The sequence below is a fragment of the Pholis gunnellus genome (assembly GCF_910591455.1).
Source record: "Pholis gunnellus genome assembly, chromosome: 18".
Taxonomy (NCBI): Eukaryota; Metazoa; Chordata; class Actinopteri; order Perciformes; family Pholidae; genus Pholis; species Pholis gunnellus.
In genome coordinates, this window is record NC_136545.1 from 12,113,405 (window position 1) to 12,130,030 (window position 16,626).

Genomic DNA, 16,626 nt, shown 5'->3' on the forward strand with positions numbered 1-16,626 from the left:
CACAAACTAAAAAAAAAAGCATGTCTCATTTTCATAGATGTCTAAACTGACACACTTATCTATAAAAGGTTTGTCACTTCTGCGTCCCGCTGTGTGGCAGCACGCCGCGCCTTATCTGTAGACGGGGAGCTGGATGTGGCTTTGCTGGTGGTGCTCCAGCAGCTGAGGCATCCCCATGGCTTCGTACCCGCGGCCCAGCATGCGCTCTTTGATGCAGGGAGGGTGGATCTCACTGATGAGGCACTCCAGAGACTGCAGGCTGCAGCTAAGTGCTGCAGCGTGGCACATGCTGGAACTAGGCAGCCCACAACAGAGGTTTTGGTCTGTGCTGTAGGCCTGGGTATGAGGAGGAGGAGGAGGAGGAGGGTGGAGCTGCGGCTGGTGTCTCTGTGGGGGGAAGTGTTGACGGCCGCTCGGGTGGAGATGGGGATGGGAGAGTCCGAGGCCTCTAAGCCTGGCTGCACATGTACCCGTTTCCAGCACCTGAGAAGTATAACAGTCGCTGTGAGGGGTGGCCACCACACTGTCCCAGAGAGGAGCGTAGTACTGGCCGACGGAGAACTCCCCCTGCATGTTCAGAGAGGAGCCGCTGACTCGCTCCTGATGAGGCCTGTACGACAGCTGTGAGGAGCACGGCAAAGGGAGGCAGGTTTCAGGAGACTGGCTAACCCCGGCCTCTACGGCTCTGTGCCTCTGAGCGCTGTTACCCACACTGTACATCCTCACTGCTCCCTGCTGATAGGGTTGCTGCTGCTGCTGCTGCTGCTGCTGCTGCTGCTGCTGCTGCTGCAGCTGAATTTGATGTTTATGCTGCCACATTGTGTAGTCTCCTTTCTCCAAGTACCCAGCTTTGGCAACGTCTGCGCTCTGTGTCGGTAGCACTGCCCCCGTAAAAGCGAGACTGCTCTGGGGCGGCACTCCGAGGGCAAAGTCTGAGTCTGAATGTGCCACTGCAGCCACCGCCTGCAGAGAGGGGCTGGCTCGAGCCTCTCCCCCCAGCTGCAGGGCCTGGCTGTGGGGAACTCTGCTCATCTGCCTCATCAGGCTTTGAACCTCTGCCAGCTCAGACTGGGGGGCCAGGCTCTGATCTCTGGAGGCTACCCCTGTGCTAGAACAAAGTGTCTCAACGGGAACATCGTGGGGCTTACACGAGCTTATATGATACGCCGTATGCCCGTGTCTGACTGCGTAGCCGTTATTCAGAGGATTATTATACGGCACCACGGAGGTCTGGGTGTTTGCATGTTTAGTCCTCCTGCCCTCTGAGTTTTTCACCACACCTTTGACGACCACAGAGGCTTTGATGACGCCCAACAAGCCTCCTGAGTGAGGGTGTAAATAGGGGCTACAGTGTTGGCCCGTGGTGTCCAACCCGTTGACTGTTTTGTTAAGCTGTTTATGTTGCGGCACCCGGACGTCAGACGGAAAGATTTTGATGGACAGTGGGCTGTTGGCGGTCCTCTGGGCGAAAGCATCCAACTCTGCGGGAGAAGGGTACCGAGAAATCATGGAGGCTGGCTCGCCTGAGAAGAAAGCAGACAGTAACAATGCATTAGTCTAAAAGCAGCCCAGAGAAATATTGTGTTCTCCGTTGCTTCTTCCTTTGAATCGAAAGCCCGTTTTAGGGAATAATGGCATCAACTTGCTGCATAAACTCGTTTTAAGGAAGGAAACGCCTCCAGGACTGTTTGATGAGTGCTTATTGAAAGTTATTCAGACTTAGTTCAACCCAAAATTCGTTTACCCTGGGAAATCAAAAGACAGGAATTGGCAACAGAAGAGGGGGGACGACCTAGTTTGACTGAAATGGCTCCAATGAGTTTTATTTGATGACATTTAGCCGTTTAACCACAGCAGGAGGAGCCAAGCGGAAGCTGATTGTAGTAACTGCAACAAAAAGAATCAAAGGGTGTTTTAGACCATTTTCTTTTAGCTTTTCTTTGTACGATTGGAACACACATAATCGTAAGGATAGTTAATCATTTCTAAGGTTATTATTTCAGCAGTTTGCCAAAATGCTGAAGTCCTTCCACACAGCGGTTTTTGGTCGTTTTCAGTCACTTTGTAAATATGTGAGCATTGCTAGTTCACTTCCTGCCTGTGACATTTTGTTCCACTTTATGCTTTTATGAACCTGAACCGATTTTACTGTAAAAGCTCGGAGCCTAAACTGTGGAGGAAAAGTTGATGCAGATGGAAAAAGAGCAATCACCAAGAGCACAGCTGATTGAATTGTGCGAGGGGAAAGCTGACGGGACAAACTGAGATTGGATTTAAACACTATTATTCTGGCAATTTCATGGCTGCTTAACTCCTAGCGACAAAGGAAAGGTGGAAAAGGCGCCCCATTTAAAAACAATAAATCACCTGGTAGAAATTACCACCACCTTTCAGAGTGACACTTTTATGGAATTACTGACATAAAAAGAAAAGGCGCTGAAATTAACCAAGATCGATAGAAATCATAGCAGGCAAAAGAACAAGGCTGTAATCTGCAATAAAAGGGCGAAAAATAAAAACAAAACACTTCATTTCATTTTCAATAACAAAACCAATTCCAGCTATGCAGGAGCGAGCTCACTTGTTGTTCCCATTTGAAATTGATTTGGGAGTTCATTTCATTTCAGGCCTAAAGTGAGCCTCCCGACTGTGAAAATGATTCAATCTACAAGATCCATCTCATGAAAGAAAGAAATTGGGTGTTTAAAATGGAGGAAAGAGGTAAGGTGGAGTGTTCAATCCATCCAGCAATCTCCCAGCGGAGCCGAAGGAACGGCACCATGGCGCCAGGAGCATGAATGAATTCTACAGAGGAATACAACAAAGCCAAACACTGCTTATTATGTATCACAGTGTAGTGCTGCTGTAGAAAACCACAACATCTGGCATGTTGGAGAGGTGTTCAAACTGTGAGAGAAAGCGGTAACGGGGAGAAAAAAAAACAGCTGCAATAACGATTTCAGCCCTTTGACTAAAAGCTGAATATTCATTACAATAAATGATATGCAAAAGAGGTTCATATCCACCTGAAAGGAGCTTAGATGATGAGAACAGATGACACATTTAAATATATCCTGAATCCCAAACACACCAGCATTGACACCACTGCGACAAATCTTGTCTATTTTCTGCCGGGGATAATATCGCTCAATCACCAAAAGATAGATAATTTAGCAAAACAAGCATTTTCTTGTTCAGTAAAAAATGTCGGCATCAAACCTCTGCATGCTACGATTGGCTTGCTGTTGCATAAACACTTCAAACACTTTGAATGCTAACACGTCTTCACAGGGTGTCTGATATTGTTAGCCAGAGATTACAGCCCTGTCAGAGCCGCGGAGACACAACACAGCTGCACTTCCAACTGCGGCTGCCTTCACGTGGCACCATGGAAACCTAATTAGCAAATAGGCCTTCCCCACTCTGCATTCACGTCTCCATCATCTGAGGACTGCTACTGTGACATATGCGTAAAAAGGGGATCATTTCAGCTGTTCCTTGACTGTAGCGAGCATCGTGGCGTTAAAATGGAGATCAGAAACACCGGGACCGGCAGCATGCTCTAAATTACAACCACAGGTAATTGTTTCAATCTTGAGGACTTTAAAAGCAATCAGTGGCGCTAAATGGCTTTCAACTGAGCACAGCACGCTTACCAGCCGGTATAGTTGCTTTCCCAAAGCATGTGTTAGCAGAAATAAAAATACATCTTGGGGTCATTCTTCACAATATTGTGTGGTTCGTTAATTACAATCTGGCCAACTGAGAGCTGAGGTTTCCCTCTGAAAGTGCCAAGAAGCCAAGAGCCTACTGCGTAGAGGCTGCTGTCTCACCCAAACTCTAAACATGAGGGGACAAAAGTGATAATTAACAACGGGCATTTAAGTATCGCTTCTATGGTTCGCTGCAGGTGTCCGAAAAGGTTATTTGCAGCCTCAAAGGGAGTGAATTTGAACACATGTGCAACAGTCGCTCCCAGCTCCTTTTGGCTTTTATCCTGAAAACAAGCAAACAAACAAGTACAAATGTACAAATGAAGCCAGAACCCCGGGCTTCTTACTTATTATTAGTCTGCAATAATTACATTCAGACAGCTATTTGGATCTTTTCAATCCCGGGCATTTGGAACTGCGGCACAAAAACATGAGCCAGTGAATTAGCAAATATTTTCCCCTCGCAGATGAAAATGTTAGTTACAATCCCAACATGAGCTGTTTCCTTTAATCATGTTGCCTTTAGGAGGTGAGACTATTTATGCTGGTATTAAAGTAGGTTTGCATGAGTGCATTTTTAGCACACAATCATCAGCACACGAGCCAGAAGGCAAACTGAAAAAGACTCTAAACCCGGTCCTCTTTCGTGTGTGAACAAAAACAGCCGCCTGTCCTTTAGAATAATTGGTCAACTATACATTTCTTTGCGAAATGGTTTCCTGTCATTCTTCACCGAGAGGCACTTTAGGCGCAACTAAATCCGGTGGTGTAAAATAAAGAGTGAAAAAGAAAACAAATATGAGGCTGTTCACATGACAACGGGGGAAATGGCAGCTCTGTGTTGTCAGGTGAGGAACGGCGGGGAGATAATTAGCAGTCTGACCTTAAGCACTTAATCACCCTGAACCTGCAGACTGCACGCTGTTTCACTCCTCAGCCCTGACAGAGAGCACCGGCGCAGAGGCAGACGAAAACAGCACAGAAAATAACAACAGCCACTTTTCGCGAAACAGCCTTGCCTGAGAGCATCATGCAGTGCTTACAAATTCAAATTCTTTGACCTTTAACATTTTTCCCCCACTTGCGTTTTGATTGAAGTAGGTTATGTAGGATTGAAAAGGACTTGTATGTAGTTTTCCTCGACAATCTGCATAATGACACTGATGTGGTGATGCATCTACAACCCTAGATGGATAGATTTAATGGTCCCACCAGTCAGGCTTAAATGTTTTCTCGGTCGGGCTCCACACATTACATTAAACGTGCTGCTCAACTGTTGTGGCTGCACGCTGAGGGAAACTGGCACACTTTCACAGGAAACACCTAATCCTGATTTCCTCCTTCCATGCAGGGGACGTGCACAGTTGGGGGTGGGGGGCCAATTATAAACTCTCAATCACCAGGCCTAATTTATTATGTGTCTGTGTGTGTGTGTGTGTGTGTGTGTGTGTGTGTGTGTGTGTGTGTGTGTGTGTGTGTGTGTGTGTGTGTGTGTGTGTGTGTGTGTGTGTGACTTAAAGAAAAGATTATAAAAAATATTAGCATGGGAATATTCTGGAGGGATAAAACATTGGGTACTTACCAAATGGTCTTTCATAACCCTGATTCCACCCCCATACAATCCCACTCTACGCTTTCTGCCACTTTAAACTAACTAATCTTTTTCCCGTGGTCACACTTGAAGCCCCCCCCCCCCCCCCGCAGATTAGAGAAGAGACCTCATTGTTTCGGAGCAGTTTCAGTTAATCACTAATTTATGGGCAAAACAACATAAGAAACCCATTCGAATGACCGCCGCATATGATTCCCACGCGAGATAAAACGAAAACAAAATGCATGAAATGATTCCTCGTTAATATCTCTACACGTCGGCTGAACTGGCAGGCAAACATCCCACAGGTCTTTGATGTTATGCTGAAGACTTATCGCGAAACACTTTAGTGAGATAACATGTTTACGAGCGTCTAATCCTCAGCAGGAGCATGGCACCGAGAGCCGGCAGTTAATTACAGAACACTGCTTCTCAGCGGGCATGAATGCTTGTTTACCACACCAATAATCCTGATATTTAAAATACTCTGGCCTACCTTTTATAACCAGGGACTGAGCACAGCACATTCCCAACGCACTAAAAACCTATGTCTCTATTACCATGGCAACCTCCTCTATGCAGCCAGTCATTAGGACCATGTAATTAATTGACCCTGACTTCATTCATCTCTTTGAGACGAGCTACAGCAATTGACTATCTGCTGATTAGACGGGAGCAATGACATCAAAACCAGCAGCTGCTATATGTTCTCCCTCTCAATTCAGGCCACGGACTGGAAAATGTTGCTAATCATTTGCATAATTTATATAATCATATGCAAATTATATTGGAGATTGTTCTTGTTATTGTGATGGATTGTTTTAGTCAATTTCCATCCTCCAATCACATTACAAACGTTCAGTCAATAAAGTGTAAAGCGGAAGAAAATCGATGTTTTGGCCGTAGATCATTTTAAGTTATTCATAGCCGAAGCACTTCTATGACTTGAATGTTCGATGTACTGAAACAGTGGAAGGTACAAGACTGTGTATTTAGAAATGCAAGGTGGGATGTGAAGTTCTCCCAAAGAGAATTTCGATGAGATACGTCCAGTCGCAGCTCTCAGATTCTGGGTCACATTTAGATAATTCGATAATTAACATAAAGACGCATTAACATTTATCTCCCATGGCGTTAAAAGAAGGTTGCCAGTTAAGGCCTCCATGTGGTTTACTCAACCTAGCAGCCCAGAGGACCATTAGATTGAAAAAGTAGACACATGACATGCTGACAACATACACTCTTAAATCTCACTCACACTAACCTCTCTATTCACAAACGTCTTCCGTAAACTCACACACACACACACACACACACACAAAAACACTCATTCACCCCATTTTCACAAGCCTCCCTCTTTCCATGTCAGTGATACATGAAGGGTGCTCACGGCACAGAGTAACCTCAGGGTCGAACACTTAGTTATGTGTCCTCGAAGAGGCTCTGGTGAATACTCCTTTGCACCAGTGTCACTCCTCATTTGTTTCTGTGCCGCTTGGCCCGGCTTGGGCAAACTTTACCCTCTCAGAGCCGACCCAAGCGCAGGCCAGCAGCGTGGGAAAAAGCATTACCAGCCCCTGCTTTCAAGCTGAGATAGCGGAGAAGAGAGCAAGCTCTCATCGACTTTCATCACATAATTCCTAAAGCTCGTTTCTCAGAAATCTTTCACATGGGTTGGTGGGGCTGAGAGCTTTTCATGTCCTGTGCCTTCCATTTATTGATAGCTAAAAATGGAAACGGCTTTCAAGAGCGCAGCAGTGACTAAAGACCGTCCCTATTTAACTCACTCCAACTGCGACTCGTTTAATGAAGAAGCCGGGGCCACACAGGCTGAGCTCCCATCAGCAGTCTATTCCCTGTGGTTGTGCTTGAAATGTCAGGCTAGAGCTGGAGGGTGCTGCACTACACACAGTCGCAGTACATAAAACTCAAAAAGGAGGTGGAAAGGCCCTGCAGGTAAACAGGATGAGAAACGCACCCCTGGTTCTGCCTGAGGCAAACTAGGCCCTTCTGTTCCAGCGTTTAGCAGACAAGTGCTCCATTGATTCAATTAATATTTAATAGCAAAAAAAGACAAGGAAGCATTTCACCTGAGGAGAAAGATGGGCGATAAAGAGATGGAGATTTTCACCATTTCAGAACAGTTAGATACATGTTGTTTGGATAGTATATATAAGTAAGTAAGTAATAATGCAAAACAATAGCCATGCTTTTTTCAAAGTGAACGACATTGGGCCTCATCTCAGGATTGTGTGGGTATTGATGCGTATACATCTCCCAGACTCTGCTGTCAGTCTTGTGCCACCAGTTTGATAAAGAAAACGTTCATGGTTCTTTTAAAAAAGATACAGTCAGCGATTGTAATTCAATGCACTTTTGTCGAATTCAGCAAATATCTGTCGTCAGTTCTGTGTGTGCGCATAAGAAAAAATCCATTGTTCGTATACACAGCCCCGGCTCTGTACATGTGAAATAAACAAAGTGGTTAGGACCGAGCCACACACAACTGTTCCAGCCGGGACAGGGGAAAAGGCCGTGGATGTTTAAAGAGAAAGGCAGTGGGAGCGAGAGGGACGGTAAAACTGGAGGGGGGCTTTTGTTTGGATGTTGAGTTCAAATATCGCTAACTCCACCTTTAAGTATACGGACTCTGGTGACCTAAATAAAAACCCAAAGCATGGTTCCACCTGAGAATAGGTCTAATTATCCAGAATAATGTGTCACTGAAATATGATCATGACAGGGTCATCTGGAAATAATGTGCCTTCTATACTTTGCTTCCCAATTATACATTATACAGAAGATTAGATCTCTGAACAAAGATATCCTGGATGACAATACACAGGCTCATGCACATGAACAAAACATTTACTGGCAACATAATCAGTCATAAAAGATAACCCTGACCACTGCTCTGCTCTGCAGATAAAGGGACGTGTGCACATATGGGCTAACATTGATAGTCACATTATGCTGATTCTGTCCCAGAAATGTTACAGGTCAATATTTGCATGCTCTTGCTTTCCAGTCTCTAGTACGAGACCGCGAGTTGACACACTGCAACACCTACACCAAAAAGAGCATCTTTAAATTATTATTATTAATTCAAGATGTTTCATTTCAAATACATTCATGAGGCTGCGTTACACACCCAGCAGAACGATTAAACTGTATGTAGCTATAGATCTTCAAAATAGCTTTTGAACAGAGATGCATCGGAGTAGGCATCAGCAAAATTTTAAAGCAATTGAAAAAAAAGAGGAAACCACAGCAGAATAACATTTGTGGTACTCTGATCTCATTATGTGAATCTAGACCGTCCAGGAAAAGGACAATTTGGACCAAATCATATGGATGTAAAGTAGCCTAAATAAAGAAGGCAGTATCAGAGAACTAACTACATCTGCAAACAAGTCACATTCAATCAATTAATTGAATGAAATCTAATCACAAATGTCAGTCCAAGTTAGGTTGAGACACCCACTCAACCTTTCAGTGACTGCAGTATAATCAGTCACAGTGAAGGTCAAATGACACAGACACCGAGCACTTTCTGCACAAAATGTGAACATCATTAGTTACCCTATATGTGAGTTGAATAACTCTGTGATTTGAGAGTCCACTTTGACCTGCATGCACAAGCACTGCAAGAGAACACTGATTAGCCCAATTAACAGGCATCATCATCATCAGGAGTTTGCCCATTATTTTAAATTCGAGAAGCTTCAGGGCAGCTGAAATCTTAGCACACCGCTAAAACCATGCATGAGCTTCATGTTCACCAGGAAGCCACAAGGTCAAGCTGAAAATGAGTGATTAAAAAGTCAGGAACATGACCGAGATCATACTAGTTACCAGTATGTTTTATGTTAGTAAGCAGAGATGAATTGTGTATCTGTGGTATCTGTGTAGTACTTGCTCTCCTTTCTGGCAGAACGTCTTCACACGTGTGGTACAAACTCACCTTTGTGGGTGCACGGCTGCCGTGGTGGTACTGACAACAGTAACGGCGGTGGTGGCACATCAAGGCTTTTGGGTATGCAGGCCAGATTCTGCAACGACAGATTCTGCCGTCTCTGGATACAGGCCAGCATGATGGTTATCTAGGGCTGCACACAGCCTGGGTAAACCTGCTAGAATGAAGGAAAATAGGTTTTAACTCGATAGCCAATACACTTAACACCAAACGTAACGGTGATTAAACAGGATTAAAAGTCTACAGCCATGCTAGGTCAGCGGTGCGTTGAGCTAAATGCTAACACAGTGGCAATGCTAACATTCTGATCTTTAGCACGCACACATTAACCATGTTCACCATTAGCTGATTAGCACATTAGAACACAGTACTGCTAAGGCTGATGGGAATGTTGTTATCATTGTGGGTGTTGGGTCATAAACGACACATTCAACTTTTGGTAGAAATGTCAGCACCAGAATTTCATGGCAAGCGATCGAAAAAACAGAAATGTCAACTTTGTGGCGGCACTAGAGGTAAAGTCAGAAGAACAACAAGAGATATGACTTATTTGTCCTCTGGGGACCATGCATGCCACATTTCATGGCAATCAATCCAATAGTTGAGATATTTCAAGGATCAAACAGGTGGACCGACAGACAGATTGACATCCATAGAGCGACGCAGCTAAATGTTAACGTTAGATTAATTGGTCCCACACCAGTTTTTTTCTTGTGTCTTTTGATTTTAAAAGTTTTTGTGATTGCATTGTTGTGCATAGTGTCCAGGATCACTGAAGAGAAAGTATAATGCCAACTGTATTAAACGTAATACATCCATACAACACGTTGCATCAAACATTAGTTTGATGTCGGAAGAAAACTGCAAGCTTGCTGCTAGAGAACACTTAAACCTCATAGGAGGCTCTATTCTTATAATATAAAAAAATATAATAATGATAATATATTTTCCATGTTACCTCAGTAGCTTTCATATTTGAAACTCTGCAAACACTTGGGTACTTTTACCAAATACAAATGAAGGAGCCCGTCTTTGAACTGCTGAGATTCAAAAACGTCATGTCACTTAATGACGACTTCATCTGCTCCTTCTTCTTAGTTGTTATGATGGCTCTTTCCTGTTATCAACCTTGTTCTGTCGGCTGCAATCACACAGATCATTTACAGGGTCTACTGTTGCCTCGGGCTGTGTGTTTCAATTTATAACTAGCCCTGAGACTTGGGTTTATTCTTCCATACATTTATGGTCGTATTGATCAGCAGAGAAAGCCGAAAGCAACTCACTCCCTAAGATAGGCTGTGCTGTTTACAGAGTTAAGTATTGTCAGAGGAAATGAGTGGCTGTGTCTGAAAGAGAAAGGCGCCTCACCACAGACGTGCTGATTGAAGCAATCATTCTGGAGATAAAGCCAGGCATTATGGGAATATTTCAGTGGTGATCGCATTTGACATTCTCTTTGATTATCTGACAGAGTCATCAAGGCTGAACGCTAGCACTGCAAAACTAAAACCCCCGGGGCGAACATAAAATACTTCTTACTGTATATGAATCAGGTACCCGTCAGATAGACAACTGCAATCCATGCAACACAAAATCACAGACTTATAGGTTCTTAATAGTTAATAAGTCCAAAAATACAGATGGAAAGAAACACAGTATTTTCATTACAATGCAGGAGTAGCCAACACGGCTAATATAAGCCAGCAGCATAATACTATCACATCACCTCTTTTTCTTGTTCGCTCTTAAGGTTCTTTTGGATTTTTGCTTTCATTTCTCCCTCAGGGTCCAGAGGGCAGCTAAAGTGAGTCAACCACAGAACACAGTGTTCAGTGACGAGCTGCAGAAACATGATTACCTTCGCCTCAAAAGGAAGAAGAGACAGAGTGGCTTTCATTTTACTCAGGTGCCAATAACAAAAAAAAAGATTCCCTCACTCTTCCCCTTCTGGCTACCCGCTCCCCTCCTCCGCTCAACATCTGTCCCTTAGTGACAAGCCCACTTCAAACTGCTCAGTGCAACCTGTCTCATCTGAGCACACACATCTGAAGAGCTAAAAGCCTCAGCATGGTCAGATTCCATTTAGAAAATAATGGCAATTTCACAACAATCCTTCCATTACCACACATTTGTCAAGGGGGAGGTGCCGAAAATGCAGGAGGAACACAAGGGAGAAAAGGCTTCTCCTGGGAAATCCCTTCACTAGCAGAAAATGAGACGTGAACTGGAATACCTTCCATTACTCCCATAATTTGCCGCTGGAATAAAATACTTCAAGGAGGGCATTATAATTCAAAGAGGAGCCAGCAGTGACTTAAAGAAAAAAACTTCACTGAAAGCAGAAAAAGGAGCTAGAAATGATGCATAAAGTGCAAGTAATGATGGTTCCTTTCATCCTGATATCTAAATTTTAAATTTAAGGGGATTTTGAGAAAACTTAAGCTTAAAATTGCCTTCCAACTCTTTGAGTTACCCCAAAAAGTTGAAGAGAGATGTGACATCAAAGTTATCCCAGAATGCATGATACTATCTGAACTAAGTTAACAAGCAATATCATTTCTCCTGTCCATCATATGATGTTCTGCTCAACAAAAAAAGTTCTATACATTGCTCTTTCTTACAATATCATATTAGAATATCTCACAATAGGAAGGCTGCAATAATACAGTAATTATAGGGACACGGCAACTGCAAATTCAGCGATCTTAAAAAACGGCAGTATGCAGCATAGAACTCAACAAATGAGGTCAAGTATCTTTGTCCTTAACATAATGGTCAGTGGTGCTCCCTTCCATTTTCTTTAATTAGCTCTCCAATCAGTGTCTAACCTGCCTTTGTGCAAGACATTATGGTAGAGGTTATAAACCAGTCGTCTCACTTCTCACATTCCCTCCAAAGCCTTTTTGGGACTTTCCAAGTCTTACAGGCTCACATACTCAAGGGCAAGAAAACAAAACACAACGTTTTCGCTGAGGGGCGTCTAATCATCTCCACTCTGAGGCGACATCCATGCAGTTGATAAGCAGCATGATGTGGTCCACTGAGGGCCTGCCAGGGAGATAAAGACCGTGTGCTTTGCAGTCCACCTAACGGTCCCCCATGTCTTGGCAGATAAAAGTAATTTTCAAACCTCTTCCTAGTACAATGCCCCCCCCCCCCCCCCTCCCCCGAGTAGCAGATGCCTTAAATGTTAACTGAATTTCAATGACATCTGTTCAACAAAAACAGGATCCTTCAGCCAATCATCATATATTATACTGACCACTTTATATTAGTTAGCTAAGATAGTATTGGCATCAACTAGCACTGTTATATTTATGCTGTAATGGGAAGAAGTTAGACTCCAGACGATCTAGGCTATGTGGATCATATTTCTTGAGATAATAATGCTGGCTCTGCATGATTACCCAGAAAATACAAAAAAAAAAAAAATTCTAAAATGTGTCGTGCCTTGCTTTTTACCTGTTTGGCTGTACAAAGCAGCAGCACAAGAATATCCATCAAAGCAGGAAAAAAAATCTCTAAATTATACAGAGACTCAGACAAAAGCATCTGTCTGACCTTCTGGAATCTTTATGAGTTTGCGCAGCATCAAGGGTCAGGGCAAAAGATAAAAGCAAATTGCTGCAAAGAGAGCCTCCCTCTAAACAAACATGAAATGCACAGAAAAAAAGACACACACTGGCTCTGCACACACCCTCGCCCTGAAACATTCACACACACCCCTCCCTACTACCATCTCAGCTCCTGTTCTCAGAATCCTCAGTTAATAATTAGATGATAATGAAAAAGGTCTAAGACAAGCACCCTTTTCACTCTCTGGGTGGATTAGCATGTGAGTGCTATGCTAATGTTTTCCCTTCCTTCCACTCAGAAACTGCAGAAGTGCAAGAGGGAAAGAGCACAAAGGAAGGAAAAAAGAAACCCAATTTAGGAGGAAATAAATGATTAACCAAGAGCAATTGGTCATTACAGAGAAGAAAAAGCAGCGCTTCTCTTTGAATGAACATGACATGGACCATGACTAACAATCCACTTAGTGTATAATTAATTGTATATTACGTATGGCTTTTATATTGTCTTTAAGGTAGGCTCTGCAGGAACCTGTCTAGGTAATGGAGACAGACAAGTAGTTTGACATACAGACAGAATTAGACAGCAGTGCTGCAGCAGCTGCTGGATTCATCTATATACACCCCTACACACACACACACACACACACACACACATATACTGATCCCCCCAAACCCCTCATACATTTTTAATAGAATCTATTACTTCTGGATTAGCCGATAAGAGCTGGCCTGGTTAAATTCTATAATAGTTTGCATAATTGGTATCAGAGCAGCGCATAAGAGAGACCCAGATTTCTCTCTTCCCCTTCTGTGGAGAAACAGAAAAGAAAGGACACAAAGGTCCACATACAGGATAACCAAACAACCCGGAGCCACTCTGCTCCACGCTGCAAGAACACTCGAGGCCTGCGGCTGATAACAATGAGCCTCATTTCCATTGAGATTAGCTAAAAGGTATTACAACAGTGTTAAAAAGCCGTTCCTACACAATTCATGCGCAGGCACAAAATTTATGTAAATACAATCGCTGGGCAATATTCAAACAGATGTCCAGTGCATTCAGTTGGGTGTAAATCATTCGGCCTTAATGGCAGGGTGTCTGGGGGGGGGGGGGGTACAAAATGACAGTTTCTCCCATGTTACATTTTATGTAGCCATCACAAGATGCAATAAAGCGGAGGACACTTAAGTCTGTCAACGCTATACAAACAGGCAAACAACAGACTAACTTCCACTCACAAGTTTTAACAGTCTCTAAACTATCTCACACATTTTTACTCACTACCGTAACACACACACACACACACACACACACACACACACACACACACACACACACACACACACACACACACACACACACACACACACACACACACACACACACACACACACAATTTGGCAAAGGCTAATGCATGTAAACCAAACTTTTCAACATATGCAATATCCAATGTGGTCTGTCAATGTTAACATCTATGCCACACTGTTATAATCTTTCTCTATATATTTAAATTGCGTGTTCTCATTGTGTCATTATTAAAGTTCCTTACACATGTATTGTCAAAAGCAGTATACACTGTTTTAATTGGTCTCAAGCAACTGCTGGTGCCCTTTCATAATCTGTATGACGTCTACATCAATCAGCATTTTGTTACTACTTACTTTGACATGTACATCGTTATTTACTTTCCTTCTATATTGCATCTAGCTTGACGTTATGTGGAAGTCAAAAAAGCACAGCAGATATGAATATCTTTTTAGCTATGCAAAGAAACCCTGCAGTGGCACATAAAGCTTGTGACCATGGGTCTACCCAACAGTGATAAAATGCGCACCACCGTCATTGGGAATACTTTTTTCAGGGGAATTTAACGTCTTACACTGCGGCAACAAATGGTTTGAAACAAATGATCCAACGCCCTGGGATCAGAGCTTGCACCATTAATTTCAGCGGCAGCAGCCACAGCCACTGTCAGCATGAAGACATCTAGGAGGTTTACACTTTTTTTTACAAACAATTAATCATTTACTTTGGAGTTAATATACGTCCATTTCTGTGAGTCAGTCTATAACAGCAGTATTGGTAGGATGATTATGGGGTTATCTTCTGTAATATATCAATATTAAATATTTGTTAAATATCTGGCATTCTTTTTTGTTGGGGCACATTTTTTTTTTGTGCCCATGGTGTTAATTTGTGCAAAGTGCTCTTAATACCGAGAGCAAATGGCTGGTGAAGAAACACATCGCAGAGTTTAGTTACACAACGTCATATTAATGGAAGAGACAAGAGGTTAGACTCCAGTGTTTGAACACGGATTTGTGTTTGTGAAAACAGTAACAATGACGCTTTCTGTATACAGATGCTGAGAAACGAATTTAGCCAAGCTGCACAATTAAGTCTTATCTTGGTGAGCAGCCTTGGTAGGGAGTAGAAAGCCTTGGACTGACCCAAAGCCGCCCTTGCCCACAGACAGTGCCAAGGTAAAAGAAACACACTGCATGGGGTAAAGTCTGGCCAATGCCAAGGTAGCATTAGAGGGTAAACAGAGCCTTATCTTATCCTTATCCCAGTATGCACACTGACACACTGTCAGAGGGCCATGCTGTCCAATCTTTAGAAAGCCTTGACTTCAAAGATAACAGATGGTAAAAGAGTGAGCTGAAGGTTTTGTGGAAAGATGAGTTATTTTTCAAAAAAGATTTAAATTTAACATCGGTCAACTCAGGTATTGAATCATTAAGTCTCCTATTCTCATCAACTGTTGTTAAAACCATAGAAGAAGACTATGTAATAACTACACAATACACTAAATCCCCCGTTCTCTGGCTGTTTGCTTTCCTGCTTTTAAGGGTCACTGATTCCTTCAAGTCATTAAAATCTCAAAAGCGAACATGAAACTCATTAGAAACTGTAGAGAAATCGCTGCCTGTAATGTGGGCGATAACCTAATGATAAGTGCTCTACCATGCATCACAGAAACATCAAAATGCTTTAGGGAGAAAAAATAAGTTCTCTGATCTCTGGACCAACTAAAAATGTCATCATCTCAAAGCCTTTCTGTTTAGGGCAAATGATGATGCATCAATTGCAATTTGGCAGTCTTAATCATTAATTTGAAGTAATGACCGAGTGCCATCATGTAGACAAAACAAAAATGACCGGAGCTCCTAATAACCCTTGCGGTACTGTCCCCTCCCCAATGACCTCGGAGGCCCAGTCCTTAACCTCCCACCCTTAACCCCAATCTCACTCCCCCTTCATCCTATTAGGCTGAAAAGACCAATTAGACAGATTTCAAAAGATAGCAGGCTGCCTGTAATTACACATGACATCTCTTCGAAAATAAAAAAAGGTGATTATAAAGGGTGAAACGAGACAAACTGCTAAGCAACCAAGCCTTTGACATTATTCCTGAGACGTTGGTTCCATATATTTTCAAAGTCATTTTGCATCATATCTTATCAACCCGTCTCCAGAGACTATAATCCCCAACTGAAAACCCACTGTACACTTAACAAGCCTTAAATATGAAGCACTTAGTGACATGGCAGAAAAAGACATGACCTTAATCCGTCCTTGCACTGGCCTGGGTAATAGCCATCCAAGAAAAGGTCATTCTCGTGGTGAGCTGTTTCCTCCATTCAGTAATTCGGTAGGCATGGAGATTGAGCGAGCCTGGGGAAACTTCACAATAAATCAGAGCTCAGCTTCGCTCCTGAGAATCCAAAGGGAAGCAGGCAGCCAAATGACAAATCCCTTCCCTTCAT

At 43.0% G+C, this 16,626-nt stretch overlaps 1 protein-coding gene across 1 annotated transcript; it reads right to left on the reverse strand.

The window, feature by feature from the left end:
- Positions 1–111: 111 nt before the first annotated feature.
- LOC306710602 (protein FAM222A-like) lies at positions 112–9,398 on the reverse strand (the record flags this gene model as incomplete). The annotated part of the gene is made up of 2 exons (XM_079179242.1): positions 112–1,523; positions 9,269–9,398. The coding sequence occupies 2 exons, from the start codon at positions 9,396–9,398 to the stop codon at positions 112–114; spliced, it is 1,542 nt and encodes a 513-aa protein (XP_079035368.1).
- Positions 9,399–16,626: the final 7,228 nt, after the last annotated feature.